The following is a 15,866-nucleotide window of genomic DNA, read 5'->3' as shown; positions in this document are numbered from 1 at the left end:
AGATTCTCGAAGATTCCTTTTTTTCGTGGCCTTTCGTAGAGGTCCTCTTCTTTCCTTTTCTTCTGGGGCCCTCTGCACAACCTACACGCCTTCCAGACGCTCAGGCCGCACTACCCAAGTTTCGCTGTGGGATACGGAATATAGGGCGACGGGGAGTTGCCTTCTGTTGTGTTCTGAGAGGCTGCGATTCTGACAGAAAAGGCAACGCGCGGTTCTCTGGTAGACGAGGGCGGTTGTTTTTCTAAAAGTCGAGGGTTTGAGGAACTATCTCTAAGAATTATGCATTATCCGAGACAATTATTTTCAAGCTTTTTTTGAAGAGTATGTCCTACGGGTGGGACTTCTTTTGTTTTTGGTTCTTGCGCACACGGCTAGAAAATAGCATGGAGAGGCTGAAACATCGGAGATGGGAGGTTTCTGATTTCGTTATTGTCGGCGCATCTTTGGCAAGCGACATAACAAACCTCGAAGCGTTATTGTCGGCGTTTCGGTGCTACTTTCGGATTCTGTGTTTAAGCACTTTCCCTTCACAGATTTATGTGTCGCCATGGGGTATCTGTGGTTGCAGAGATCCAGCTTTGGGGATTTATCGGGGCACAGGAATGCAGAGAGATTCAAATGCCAGCTGTGTGGTTAAAGCCGTCGGCGCAGATTTTGATGCACATTTACCTGTCGTTACACGGTGACGTTTGCAACTATGAGTGGAGGTATCTTCTTTTGCCTATCGAGCTTTGTAGTTTTGTTAGGCGCATATCTGATGTATAGCTGCAACTGAGAGGTGAACTCCGGGGGCGCGGCATCAGTTTGTTCGTGCTGTCCTCCTTTTTTTTCGTAACTTCAATCCCCTTTGTTAAGCATTCCGCCTCCTGCGTCTCGAGGGGTTCGTTGCCAGTCTTCCGGCTTCTCGTTTCCTTTGGCATTGTTCCAGCACTATCGCCGATTCTACTCAGAAGGCAGTTCGCCACGGAAATCCGGATAGAATATCTAACAATGTACCCAGAAAAACGCATGCATTCAAACTCGGATAAGCAACCCTGCTTCGACATGCACACGTATACCCATATATATATATATATATATATATATTGTACTCCTTTCTTTCTGTTCACTGTTTAAGTGGCCTGCTGTCAACAAATCGAATTCTTATCTGAGGCCCTGTGTAGCATCTGCGGCATACGCGCATGTCTGTCTAGCCGATTACTAACACTGCCAAAAGCCTCTCCAAACGAGTCCAGCTACTCAGGAAAGAAGCCTTACTCTTGGCATTAAGACAAACACCGCTGGCACATGTTTGTAGACAGAGACACAGAGGATCGATTCTTAAAGGATAAAAGAACTCTGACGAGAAAGCGCACCCGACCGTGAATGGCCTGTCATGACCTCATGGAACGTGTAAGCTGCTTTCCTGGTTCCTTAACTGCAAACAAAACGCATATATATATCGTGAATGACAATTCTGAAATACATTTACACGCTGGAGGATTCTGATGAAAGAATCCTACGGTAACACCGACAATGAAGGTTCGAGGTTTGCTACGTTCCGTGCAACTGTTAACGACACGGTAGAGACGAAATTCCCTATCTACTTTTCTGTGTCGAATGGAGCCCTGCGAAAATTGCAGAAATCTGAAGTTTCCGGAATGAAAACCTCTCGACAGACAGGGCTCGATGGAATCAAGTGCTAATTTTTGGAAATGCGTGCTTTTTGTGGAAGGCCTCTTCGGTGTCTCCAACTCAATGTCAATACCGGCCGCAGGAACCCGGTTTCAGGCACATGAGACAAAGAGAACTCTTTTTTGATTTTGAGTACACGAAACATTGGCCCATCACGAGTTTCTCAGTCCCTTTTCTCCGGTAAAAAACGGAGGAAGAAGTCATTCTCCGACACTGATGCCGCGCACAGGCGTCAAACTGCACTGACACACCGTTTCTAGCCCCACTGTCGGTAGAATAGAGAAACACACACGGACATACTTCTTCTCTTCTATTCCTCCCTCTTCCGCAAAAGGTTTTCTCTTTACGAGTTTTAGAAAACCCCCGCTTTGTTCTTTCGTCCAGCTCTTCGAACGGCTCTGTTTTGAACTTTCGCTGGGAATAGATGCGGTGGACTTTCGCAAAGACAGGAGACACGCCACGCCCCTTTTGGAACGAAGGCGCGTCTCGAGCTTGAGAACATGCGAGGAAAAACTTGGAAATATCAACAATCGAGGGTTGACTGTCGAGCATCTGTTCGTTCCACGTCCAATCGCCGGTCACGTGAAACCTAAATGGACCTGTACTGTGCAAAAACGTAAGTGTACAAGCTCCCGTGGAATCGTGGATCCCGTCTGCTTGGTTCGACACACGGGCATTAAGTGCCTAGACAAAAAATGACATGGCAGAGATCCAGCGCAAACCAATCTCCATATATATATATATATATATATTTCCGCATTTATATATATCTTGGGTATAAGAGGGGATGCGCAGTTAAGCTGCTCTTCCACATCGGTTTTTGGAGTTCTTTCTCTGTCTTCTCAGGTTTTCGAAAATGGCAGACACTTCTGTGAAGAGAAGTACAAGAGAAATAAGCAACTTGTTTCCTTCAAAAGCTCTCGTGCTTCTAATTGGGGCATCGAAAGGCTTCGGGCGTTCTGTAGCCATCGAGGCGGCAAAGAAATGGCGACAAGTCCGAGATCACGCAGAACTCAAATTCGTACTCATCGGCAGAGTGCGTTCTCAAGTGCCCAGATGAAATCTCGTCTCTTAAAGGAAATCTAGGTGTATATGTCTCTATAGAGAAAATCACAAATGCTAGAACTAAAACATTTTTCTTGAAGGTTGTGCAAAAGTTTGGAATTATGTGTAGCTGTCTCCTCAGGAAATACCTCGAATACTAAAATGATGATTGTATCTGGGAGGGGCAGCAGTCTTGATTTAAGCATATGGGTCTCTATAGGGGAAGTCGTTTATCTTCTTCTGTGTGAACAGAAATGGAAAAGAGGGACGTTTGAGAAAAGGGGGGAGAGCGTCCTGGGCTGATGTCAGGGCGAACCTTCCGCGCGGTCAATGGGAAGCGGTGCTGGTCTTTTTCTTTTCCCTCTCAGGATGAAAATCTCATGCAAGAGACTGGAGAGGCGGTGAAGAAAGAGTTGGAAACAGCTAATTACTCCATCCACAAGTAAATGTCGTCGCACGCGTTACACTTTCGTCCTTTCGGAGAGACCTCATACAAAATCGTCTTGCATGTATTCCCGTAGGTGATTCAAACCTCGGCAGTTTCATGCATTCAGATCACTATTTAGTACATCCATTCCCCATCCACAGGGAAGTACTAATACATATTTCTCCTAGATTTATGCAGGCTCTATACGGAGGATATGGTAACTTCTGGGGGGCTCGAGAATTGTTGCCCCAAGAACTGTGTATGTCGAAAGGGCGTCGTGCAAAACTGTTTCACGTGAGCGAGAGATGGTTTGACGCGAGAGCGAGAAGAATCTCATTCGTGCTATTTCAGATGTTGCTTTGTTTGTCACGATTATTTCGGCGGTTTGCGTGACATTCGTCACTGCGGTGGTTTGAGGGTTGAGGGTTGAGGATAGATGCCTAGATGCCAAGAAGTGTGTACCGGCAGATTTCTCGTTTCTGAATTCGCATGAAATGCAGTGGCGAGTTGGCACCTTCTTTGTAGAGACGGTCTCAGGATCGGCGAACAAAAGGTGCTATCAGTCAGAAATGCCTTCGCAGTCGCTTTTTCGATCCAGGATGCAACCAGAGTTTGCCGCCCCAGACACCAGGCAACGACACGCCGGCATCTCTTCTGCTGAACTGTGTGTATTGATTTTCTCTGCTTCAAGATTCTTGCTCTTTATGGTACTCTGGGAGAGCTGTCGAGACAGGAAAAGAGACAAGCGGTGCTTTTTGAGCTCGATTTCGCTGGTTCTTACAGACTTGATGTAAGCGTCGTGGACGACGCATTCGAGAAGCGCGTTGACGCTGTCTTCGCCTCAGAATCCTTCGCAGATTTCGATGCAGTGTACGTCAATTTTCGCTTCCCTACTGCGTGTGTGTATTTCTCTAAGATGCATGTACCCGTAAGCACGTACATACTCGAATTATGTGTGTGTGCGAGTTTACAGACATGTTATTCTGTCTCTGCATCTGCATGCCACCAAACGCAGTGTGTTCTATGTCGAAAAGCAGGAAAGTTTCACGAGAGGTGTTGCTGCCCGAGGGCGACTGTACCCGTCACTCGAATTGGACACGCACTTGGCTTCATATATATATATATATATATATATACAGATGTATGTCTACGTGTATATATGTGGACACATATGTATACCGACGACATTTAGCTGTTTACCACTTATAAAGCACAACGTTTGTCTCTCTCTATACACAGGAGTACCTCAACGTTTGCATTGTTACTGTATGCATGTGTTGTTTTCGCAGATTCATCCGGGGCATGTCTGTTCTCTTCTGTCTTGACTCAGATATTTGATTCACAATTCAGGGTGGGTGCAGCCCACGTGTTACTTGCAGAATGCGACGAGCAAGGACATTCGCCGGTCGGTCAACCTCAACTTCACCTCGTTTTCCATTTTGAACGCACGTTTTCTTCATCGTCTTTTAGAGACTGTTTCTAGCAGCTCAAGCAGGCCAGGCGTCGTTCGCATTCTTCAGATCTCGTCCCTTGCAGGCCTTCAACCGTTCCCCTCTCTCCCGGTCTACTCCTCCGTCAAGGCCGCGAGGGACATGCTCATGCGTGTGGTAGCGGCGGAAATGAAGGAATGTAAAGAAATGCAAAACTGTGACTTGAAAACGCTCAGCTGGGCTCCAGGTACGGAAGGCAAACGTGCACACGCATTCCACTGCACAGTTTTGTAGTGTGTCGAAGGGCGCGAGGGTGAGAGGAAGCAACTACAGGGTGTACATTTCAGACTTTTCTGGATGGTACGAAATGCGAACTTCTCTATTAGATTGTTAAGCCTCAGTGTCGCCTACTCCCAGCACCTACCAAAGCTAGTACACTGTTTCGGCTTTTACAATCCGTATTCTGTTACCTGCAAAATGGCATGTGGTCTTCGAGATGCCCTCGTGGTGCTAGGTTGGTCCACGCGTATCTAGAGAAGCATGTGCTGCTCGGAGGCGACTACGTTCGTTGTTTTCGTTTTCCATACACTCCCGGAAGTCTGAAATGGCGGCCCTGGGGCACCCTCTGCGCAGGACAATTGGCTACTGACATGATGAAGGAAGTTCGAGAATGCGAAGACGCAAACGTGCGCGCTGCGGCGTCGAATCTGTCATTCAACGTCGAGACAAGTGAGATGGGGAGTATACCTTTCTTCTAAAATCAATGGTCGCGTATACCTGAGACATGGAGGACGAAATCTACCTCTCTCTTCCCCCCCCTTAAGCACCACCAAGTTTTTCTCTGCGGAACACAGTACATGACGATGGCAAGAAGGTACCGTGCTTGACGAGATGAGAGTATACACGCGCGGTGTAATCACTTCGAGTGCTTTGCTTGAGCGCGTCAGAATAATTAGTGAACGAATCAGTGATGACTGTTTTTTGTTTTTTGTTTCTTTCTTAGGCCATAGCGCGAGTTTGATGTGGAAGGTTGTGGCAGCCGACACCTTTGAATCGGCCGAACATGTCGACGTTTTCGATGTTATCAAATCCCTTTAAAGCAGGACATATGCAGGTGTCTCTGAATAAAGTTCCGGGAGCTGTTTTCACCACAAGGGGAAAACCTATGGCGCAGTGTCCATCGCAGTCTCAGCTTCTGAACCAAAACCCACATCTGCAGTGTCCACTGACGTGTCGAAAGGCTTTTTCGAGTCTCCGGGAAGTGTGTTTATGTGAACCACGTGCAAGGTTGTGTTTATGTGTTTCATTCTCAAACCCACGGACCATGCTTTCGGATGTAATCGTCTCTGGTATTTTCTAAAGCGGCTCCTGCACTCGCAGCATCACCACATGGCTCCGTGATTTTGTCTGTGAGCACCTGAGGCAATGTGTTCACGATAAGGAACTTTTCGTAGTAGGGCGTTTTGCACGGTAGCCTGCGTGGACCCATTTCGAAATGAATACACGGAAAGGAAGCCGTGCACCGCTGGGTGTGTGTGCGCATTTGCGTTTCTTCACAAAAATGTTTCCTTTTATGTATCATGGATGTGGTTTGGGTGTCAGCTCGTTTCCGACTCCCGCGCCACGGGCTGACTAACTGATTATCAGAAACTACACACGTTTTTGGCATGCTACTCATCGACAACTGGGTTTACTTATCAACCAAACGCGACAGCACAACAGTCGGAAACGTTTTTCGTTTCATACGTTTCAAGAGATAAATCAGCAGAGAAGCCCGCAACGCTCGTAAGGCCTCGCCACTGCTACGCTATGGACTCTTTCAGAAGACAGAAAAGTGGAACGATCGAAAATAGGCAGACAAACCATTCCTTCAAACGAAGATACAGCAGAAGTGCAAAAGACATTATAACGCGCGAAATGACAAGGACTGTTTTTTTCAGAGTGGCCTATCGCAACCTTTTGCCGTGACGTGACAGGCGAGGAATCACTGAGAGTGGAAGAAGGGAAGGAGCTCGACGTGAAGACACGTTCACGAACGAATTGCTGCATATCGCTGCATGACCTGATACGTACGTTTCAACGGCGGCGCACTGATCCAGTAGCGTGTGTAAGTTTCCTGATTCGTGACCAAACCATGCTCATGAGAGACACCCAAAAGGACAGTTTTATTTAGCCAAGGACTCGGGTGCGTGTGCCTGTAGTCAGCAGCCTTACCTCGACTTGTGTCTGCACAAACTCCACGAGACATGGAGAGTGAACGAACGCTAAAAAAGTGAAGTGGAAATCGTCTGGCGAATCAACGGTCGCACTTGTCCGTTCTGTCCCCTCTTTTCCGTTACGGCATCTATCGTTTCTTGTGGACCTTATCGAGAAAAAAAAATATGTGGACAATTACGACATTGGATGAGTCGTGTCATCAAACACCCCGGGAGTGTCAGCTGTTTTCAATCAGACAGTGAATCTTGGCAGGCAGCTCACGCAGGCGTCGATTAGACGGTCAGCCCTACGCGACGACTTCGCACCGCGAACTTCCATGTCATTCAGCTTGGCTCTGCGCATCCATCGTTTTTGTCATTCTTGAGGCACGTCTGACTAGGTAGAGAGCCTTTGAACTTGAGGTATGATACGGGTTACATCCTTGAGTGGTACACAGGCGTAAACATGCGAACCCGCCAAATCCGCCAACCTCAGCGTCGGAAGGACCTACTTCAGTTTGTCCTGGCACTCTACGACGGCCTGGAATCCTCTGGAATCAATGCAAATATCGCTTTCGTGATTGCAGGAGCGTCGGCCCCAGTTATCTCTTTCACTATTGTTCCATCCTTGTAGAACAAGAACTTTGGCTGGGATGTACCGTGATACTTGCTTAACTCAGGAACCAGTGCTGAGTCGACGGTAAGGAGCTGACACCTTTCCTCGAAGTCATCGATCAGCGGAACCAAATTTGAGAGTGTAGGGAGCAAAATATGGCAGGGGCCCCATGCAGCGGTAAACACGTCAACCACAAACAGTCTGGGGTCTTCTGAGTTGTAGACGATAGATTTAAAGTGCTCTTCATCGGTAACAGGGGTTTGGATGGCCTTTGCTGCTGCCATCTTTCTCAGTGGCCGAAAGCAAGTTAAAACGGTGATGTTTCTGATTGGTGCGAGGAAAAAATGCAGAATCGTGCACAACTGAAAGCGTGAGGGGGAAGCATCTACGGAAAGTGCCGCGGTGCAAACAAAAGAGCTGTCCAGATTCGTTGGTTGGGAATAAACGCGAAACGAGAAGGAAATTCAGGGCAACAGGTCGCATGGAGGTCTTCGGTTTCTTGTCAAAACGTCTAAGTGCGGGGCCCGTATGAGGGCGACAATAGTAGGAGCGATGAGAAAAAAGTTTCTTTCAGGGAGGATGAATTTTCATCTAGAAGGGAGGCGTCCAAACTATAGAGGAAGACATACATGGGAAACGAATCAACTTCCTTGATCAGCAGACAGTCTTAATCGGTGGACATCGAGGATCACGTAAGAAAAACGAACTTGCGAGGGTCTCATTAATCGCCGCAAGCCGGCGCGAGTAGCAGCCTAAAATCACCAAGCAGTGAAAAAAACAGGGGCATGCGTGATCCTTGTCTGCATTTTATGCATTTCTTCGATTCGAACGAATACAAGTCTCTTCGGGAAGGCATGCTGATTCAAGACCCAGAAGTTTCATCTTTACGCATAGCCACGGAAATCGACTTGCTTCAGCTTTGTTACCCCGCGCGTTCTGTTTCAGCGAACCAACGCTCGGTAGCGACAGAAGGAAAACAATGCTTCTCTAACTTGTTCTGGTCAAATCCCTGACAGTTATCGACCCGTTCTTCCGGTACTGCTCTCATCAGGAGTTGCCTCTGGGTGGGTCGCGCATGCGAGATGCCGGTGGCATGTTCGGTTGAATCTCGACAAGAGAACGAAATGGTCTGCCGCAACTCCGGAGAGCGAACCTCTCTCTTCAGTGGACAGCTTTTCTTCGATACCCCATCTTTGTGCATCAAACAGAATCGCCTCCTGCAGTCTCGCAGATGGGAGATCTGCATGAGAAACAAATGATCGCGTGGCTCTCTGTCAGCTGGATTAAAGAAGTACAGTGCTCGACCAGAGTGATTCCTTCTGCACACAGCTTCACAATAGTCTCTCTCCAGCTCCCTGCTTGCAAGGGACCACCGCGAAGCCACAAAGACCGATAGATTCGCGAACAGAAATGTAGAACACAATAGATGGAAAGATTATGAACTGTTGCCGAGGGAGAAAGATGACCAGGTGAAACGTCTGGGAATATGCGGACACACATTTCACATTTAAATGATTAGGTTACGGGTTCGGCATTCTTAGTAACTTATGTGTATCTATGTATAGGTCTTCCTAGGTAGAAAGCATTGTTGCATAATCGGTATATAGTGATTATTTGAAAATGCCAGTGTATATTATTTCCGGCAGATGCAACTGTCCAAAGCTCGCACACTGCGAGCTTGCGGCGAGTCGTTTGTGCCGGCGGTATCCAAATGTGTTTGTCAAATTCGATATGCGAGATCCAGAAGAATGTAAAAGTCATTTTCAACGACTAAAAGCAAAATTCGGATTCACGGGTAAGCATCCAGCCGAGACAGCAAAAAGCAGAACTGGGGCAACTACTGAGGACAGTTTTTGTTATTCGCTTTTCTCCCGAACCCGAAAACTCACCACGTGCTTTAACGACAATCTCACGAGGGATTGTAGATTTGAAGGGTCATCGTGTTCTCCAATTCTAGCTTTTTCACATATATATCAATATATATATGTTGAAATATTTCTACACACATAACTGTATTCATATATACATATACTTCTCATGGTAAATGGTGGCTCGCAGCGTCTAAGCCAGCCAAGACTCGGCCTTGCAACGCGAGTTTAAGTGGATGCGGACCTGGGTGACGACAAGCAAATCTTTCCCACGTATATAGGTATATTCACATCCCTTTAAATGTGCGTCCACCTATATATATATATATATATATTTGTACACGTGGGCGTATGCATGGTTGTACGCACTAGAATAATGTTTTTCCCCGGTCCGTGTGTGTGAGTGTGTAGACTGGGATGGCACAGATGAATATCCTGTCGTGTTCACGCCGGAAGGCGACTTCATTGGAAACCACTTGGATTTCCTTGAACTCCTTGAAAAAAAGTACAAAATGGACGACGTGGAGGTTGACTGGAGGGACGTGTCCAAGACAGCCCAGAGTGACTTTGCTACTTTCCTCTTGCGCCTTGCACGTTTAAACGAAGCGCGCTTCCGTCAGGAAGTCCTCGAAAGGCAAATCCTAGGACCTGGAATAGTGAAGGAAGTAGAAATGCGGACTGAGAAACTGCTGCAGTTGTGTGAGAGCCATCAGCTTCCCAGACACGTAGAGACACATAACGATAAAGCGAGGCAAACGTGGGGACAGCATAAAGGCAGCGGATTCGACGGAAGCAGCAGGAACGCTCGGGCGGCCAAAAATCAAGATCAACTCCCGTACCAATTCGCCTTTCCCAAAGGTCGCTTCCGGGTGTCTCCTGATCTGTCGGTAACGGAAGCCATCCACAACGGGGTCCACTTTGTTGTATGGTTGTCTGCTCAACTTCGAAGAAGCAATATAGTGAACATGTTCTTGAGACGGAATTTCCAGTTTGTGCACCCTGACTTCCTCCTCGACAAAATGCTCCCTAGACAGGGGTCAGAGAAGAGCCGGACGCATTACGCCATGGTTGCTGACACGCCGATAGTGCCGAACCACTTTGTGGCTATTCCCAAACAGTACATCCTACCAGTCACAGATGCAAAGGCGGCGATGTGCCTCAGAATGAGAAGAAATCTAATTCTGTTCTATGGTGAGGAGCTTAATTATTGCGGTGACAACGACACAGGTATACAACGCTGAATGCACAAAATAGGCTCCTCATCTCACACAGATGTATAAGAACAATCCTAAATATATACAGCATCTACTTTGGAATCTACCGAGTGGTTCTGCACGACGGTCAGCTGCCGAATTCGAATTCACAGATTCAGAGAAACGGGTAGTCCACAAGAAGTTCATTTCTATACAAGGGTTTGAGGTATTTTTCTTTTTAGAAGACGACCAGAGGACAGAGCTTGCGCCTACCATCTCACAGCTTGCGCAAAGTCTCGAGATGTCCATCTTGACCGTCGAGCCAGAACCCTTTCAAGCTACTGGGGCAATAGTTGTCCCTGCAAAAGCCGCTGATCTTGAGAGTGGGTTAGTTGAACCTAAGAACACACGACCCCGTTCAATGGCAATACCTCTTAGCATATCAGCAAACGGCTACTCGCACGTCCATGGGTATGTATATATATACATAGAAGGAGGTTCGCATTCTTTCTGTATGTGTGTGCATCTCTAAAGACTTCTCAGCATACGTCTTTGTTCTCGCAGATCACGAATGCATTCAGAAACTTCGTGTCGAGTGTATGGATATATGAATTGAGTTCCCGCGAGCACGGCTTGACGTCTTGGGTCGCACGGCTCTCTCTGCATGTGTATCGGTCTCCATTTTGCATTCACATTCTCCGTACATAGTCCAGCGCTGCACTGTGGTACGACACAACATGCCTTTGTTTTTATACTCAAGGTTCTCGACCCCCCTTGAAGATTACAGTCAACAGAGAGGGTCGTTTGTTGTCGAGCCAGTTGCTGGTTGACGGACAAAACAAGATGAAACATGAGGTTTCTGGGTCCTCTTCGCTGCCCGCTTCAGCCATTGTGTTCACTTCCGTCTCCTGTCGCAGGGGAGCGTGTTTCTACATATGTTGATTTGGCGTAAATCTCAAACTTAAAATAAACCTTTTGCTAGAAAAGTGATACTGTATATTTATAAACATGCTCGTACTAATACTGACACAAGGGCGACGAATGCATGCTTGCGTGACGTCCGATTGATGACAAGAAGCGGCTGCTGTTTCTTTCGGTTGAGGAAGCCTGCGTGGAACAACGTCAAAAAAGTGAACTTCACACCATTCAAGACAATACTCTCTGTTTCGGCAGGTAAAAATAGCCTCAAACACCTTCTCGCTCGCATGACTGAGTCCGGATGCATCTTCGATAACTTCCCTTCCTCTCTGGTACGTTGAAAAAACGAAACCCCGGAACAGAAGCGAGAGTTTAGCTTGCGATTCCACGTAGTAGGCTTTCAGGAGCTTGCGAGTGCGTTTCTACCTGCTTTTGAGTCACACGGTGCTCTCCTGGAGACAGCGGTCTTCAACAGTCACTTAGAACTCAAGTGTGATCTCGAAAAGAAGCAGAGGAAGAACCACGTTTCGAATCTAGTGCCCGACAGCTGTCAACTACACACAGTCATTCTAGTAGCAACGAGAAAAAAGCCGAAAACATGTCGCCACATGTCGTAACGGGTTTGCCCTTTCCTGATGGCGTCTAGTGTGTGTACACAGATGCATATATATATATATATATATATCATCGCTGGTTACAATAAATGACTACAGCGTGTTCGCTGCATGTTCCTGTGCCGTGTTTGTCTGTCATTTTCTCCCATCCCAAAGGAGCAGTGCCGCGCTCTCAGCGATCTCTGCGGCGAGCCTCAGGCTTGTGTGACGCTGCTGCAAGGCGAGACACGAGAGACTACGGTCGATCAATATTCACGTTTTTTCGACTGCCCCAAAAAAGTCTTCACAATCAAGAAAGGTGTGGACCCAGAACAGGTCAGTGGGTCCAGAAAACGCAGAGCTCGCCGGCTCTTTTGGTCAACTTCAGATGCATATACTTGACGATGCGCCTATGAAATGCGCTCCCTGTTTGAAAGTTGTGTATCTCCACGCGTAGACATGCACACGCATGCACGTACGCACAAATCTGCAGTGCTGCATGCGTGCGTGCTGGTAAGCCGGCCTATATGTATATATAAGATGTTTTGCCACGTACGCATGCACTCACATTTGCGTTTCACTCCATTTATCCATGTTTGGCCCTATGAGGAAGTGTGCCCCTGTAGTATGAAGTGATCCAGATAATCATGTATGCGTTTTCCATGTCCTTCTTAGTTTGTTTCCGATGTCAAGTTATTCGCCGCCCGAGCGATGGAGGATGCCAGTTCCGGTAAACCTCCTCCAGGAAGTGGCCTTGAAGCGCTGCCTGTACGACTATACAAGCGCTGTGCCAGGGACCATTCCGAAGGCTTGACTCGAGACGACTGGTAAGACGCAGTTGAGAGCGCAAAACTTACACCGTTCCATGCACATATCTATCTATCTGTCTATCTAAATTTCTACCTACCTATCTATATTTGGCTGTCTCTCCCTACCTATCAACTTATACATGTATATATAAACTTGCTATGAAAAGCCGCTACAGAAATACGAAGATTTGTTTAACTGCATCTCTGCGTACCCATCCTGTTACTTAAGAGGCTATACTCATTTACATGCACACTCACGTGTTCACATATATGCATATACTGTTTGACTGAATCGCTGGCCTATATATATATATATATATATATATATATATATATATGCGCGAAATGAACCACCGCTACGTATATATGATCGTTCGTATGGGTGCACATCTGCGTAGCTGTGACTACATAGAGAGAAATATTCTCAGATATGTATGTATCTCCGTGTGTTTATACAAGTATATACATTATATATATATATATATATATATATGATCGCTGGTTTGGCTTATGGCACATAGCCTGGAGATTGAGGTGTGCGTGCATAGAGGGCACGTTAGCAGTAAACGTATGACCTGAAATTGGATGTGTTCTTCTTTTCGCGATTGCCTTACAGGCGTGTAATCGAAAACATTCTTCACCAGCACGACTGCGCTGCAACGTTTCAGTGTCTTCCAGATCGTTGGCCGGACCACAGGCGGCCGGTTGACACGCACATCCAGGTGCTCCTTCAACAGATGACAAAAGGGGAAAAGACGTGCAGAGGGGGACCGAAAGAGACAGACATTAAAAAGGTCAAGGGAGAGACCAAAGGAAACCGCAGAAAACGAACATTAGGAAGGAGACTATAGAAGGGTTTGTTGTGACGCGTCTTACCAGCGAGATAGAAACATGAGAAGAAAACCTGACGGTGTTTGCTGCAGGTCCTCGCGTGTGGGTTTTTGCAGCTGCTGACGTGCATATGCACGTTGCACTGTACTCAGTGAATGCACCTATGAATGCGTGTGAGATGCATGCATCCACGCTTGTGGTCATGCACGTGCCTATGCTTTTCTGGACTGCAGTGCGGACCAGGGATGCAAGCTCATGCTGGGCTTCGAACGTGGCCACGAAAGGTAAACGCCTGACTCGTTCTGCAATGACTTATCTGCTTGCAGATGCTTTCTTTGCCCTTGTCGATATGGGAGGCGCAAACCGGCAAGTCGATCCTTCGCTTTCCTCTTGAGAGACAAATTGAAGCTTCTCTCTCCAAGAACGAAAGTGAGCCACTCTGCAAACGAGCAACAGCTTGAATAAGCACATTCATACATTCCTCCACCTGCGGATATACAATTGTACATATATACATATATATATATATACATATACATATATTTGCATACATAACACAATAGAATTGAATCTGGCAGGGATGACGAGTGGGCTACCCTTCTTGAAGTGTACGCAAGAACGTAGCGTCGGTTCTTCGGAGGGTACCGAAGCCAGATAGACCGTCAGATAAAGTCGCTGTTTGTAAAACAGAAATAGTATCTAATACTCTTTGGTCACGTCTGTTCGCGTGTGTCCGCTCCTCGTCTCTGCTTTGCAGCGATGGTTCAAGTTTTTGATTTCTTGCATGCACTGGTCCCCGTGAAACTGGAGTCAGAGGCAACAGAGTCGCTGACAAAAGACGCAGCGTCCCCAAATGAATTTGAGGTAGCTTTTTCGAACGCGCTTCAAGTAAGCACGGCCTCTAAAGACTGTAACAAATGTGGCTCGCGATCGACAAACTCGACCGCTCAGCAAGAAGAGTGAAAATGTCATTCCTTCTCTTGATGTCCATCGTTTGACCTCTAGGAATATCTATCTATCTACCTGTATCTTTCTTAGCATCCTACCTGTCTATTTCTTAGTCTATTTATTTATCTATTTGTTTGTCTCTCTATTTATCTAGTTGTTTATTTATCTAATTATCTATCTATATATATCTATCCTTCAATTTACATAGATGTCTGTCCTCCTCTCAATATCTATCTACCGGTAAATACAGGCGCATCCACGAATTGAATTTGCAAAGATGTGCGTCTCCTGTGTCGCGCTCCGCTCGAAAAACCCAAAGCGTAGGAGGTACGAGCATTTCGATATGTGCTTGCTGGGGTGCCGAAGCGACGGTTGAGTCGGCATGCGTTTTTCCCGTGTGTTGTTTCGCGCCTGTTCTGTCTGCACTCGGTCAGATCCTCAGGAATCGCTCTTCCGTGCATCTCGAACTCGGGCTGAGCGGCTTTTCGCTGTTGGCTACACGCAAATTTCTGCTCCTCATTCCTCACAACACACCACAAGTGGATCATCCCGCAGGGTGCGACCCACTGACCCACGGGATCTGGGCCAAGTGGCCCGTGCCGCATCCCGTTGCCTACTTAGGGGGACCAATTATCTGCCCCAAATTCAATCCACAGTGGTCCGAGCACAACGACAGACCCAGCGGAGAGAGGCCTATCGCCTACGCAGCTTCCGTTGACGTAGACCCTGACCAGCTTGAGTTTTCTTTCGCAGTCGAAAAAGCGCGAACGTTAGAGGGGTGCAGCGAGCAGAGCGTGAAACCGATGCAGCAGATCTGCATTCACGACGAGGCATACACCCGGCCTTTAGATATCTTGAAGCTTTTTTGTCTCAGAACTGGGAAAAACACGATTTCCGGTGCTCGTCCCTCTACGGGGAAAGAACCGCCAAGCCTCAAGTAAACGCCGCGAAACAAAGAACGCTGTCTGTCTGCCCAGCTAACTGCGCATACAGTGACCTGACTTTCTGTGTAGCCACCTCCCAATCCCGCGGGCGGGAGTGGGGTTGTTCGCCTCCATTTCGACTGTGTGCTTCATACTCTAGGTTCATAAAATTGAAAATATTAGTCACTCATTTCTGCAGCGTTACAAACTAATTAGTACGAGAAAAAGTTACCCATGCGACCATCTATGCAGACGCATAAAACTGCATACACACTTCCTTTTCTGAGGGCGGCCCATGCCGCGCTTTCGGGAATACGAGACTTCGCGGAGTTTCGGGTTTCATAGAGAGCTAAATTTGTCGATTTTTCCCAGATGCATAGACATAGCTGGGACCGCT

General features: G+C 47.1%; 1 protein-coding gene across 1 annotated transcript; it reads left to right on the top strand.

Moving 5' to 3' along the window:
- Positions 1 to 2,199: 2,199 nt before the first annotated feature.
- TGME49_231920 (oxidoreductase, short chain dehydrogenase/reductase family protein) lies at positions 2,200 to 5,673 on the top strand (the record flags this gene model as incomplete). The annotated part of the gene is made up of 7 exons (XM_002368022.1): positions 2,200 to 2,290; positions 2,521 to 2,710; positions 3,087 to 3,160; positions 3,929 to 4,015; positions 4,476 to 4,822; positions 5,209 to 5,304; positions 5,579 to 5,673. Exons 1-7 carry the CDS (start codon positions 2,268 to 2,270, stop codon positions 5,671 to 5,673), a joined length of 912 nt encoding a protein of 303 aa, XP_002368063.1. The 5' UTR covers positions 2,200 to 2,267.
- Between the last annotated feature and the right edge of the window lie 10,193 nt (positions 5,674 to 15,866).

This window comes from Toxoplasma gondii, chromosome VIII, assembly GCF_000006565.2.
Source record: "Toxoplasma gondii ME49 chromosome VIII, whole genome shotgun sequence".
Taxonomy (NCBI): domain Eukaryota; phylum Apicomplexa; class Conoidasida; order Eucoccidiorida; family Sarcocystidae; genus Toxoplasma; species Toxoplasma gondii.
This window is presented reverse-complemented; position numbering and strand designations above follow the sequence as displayed.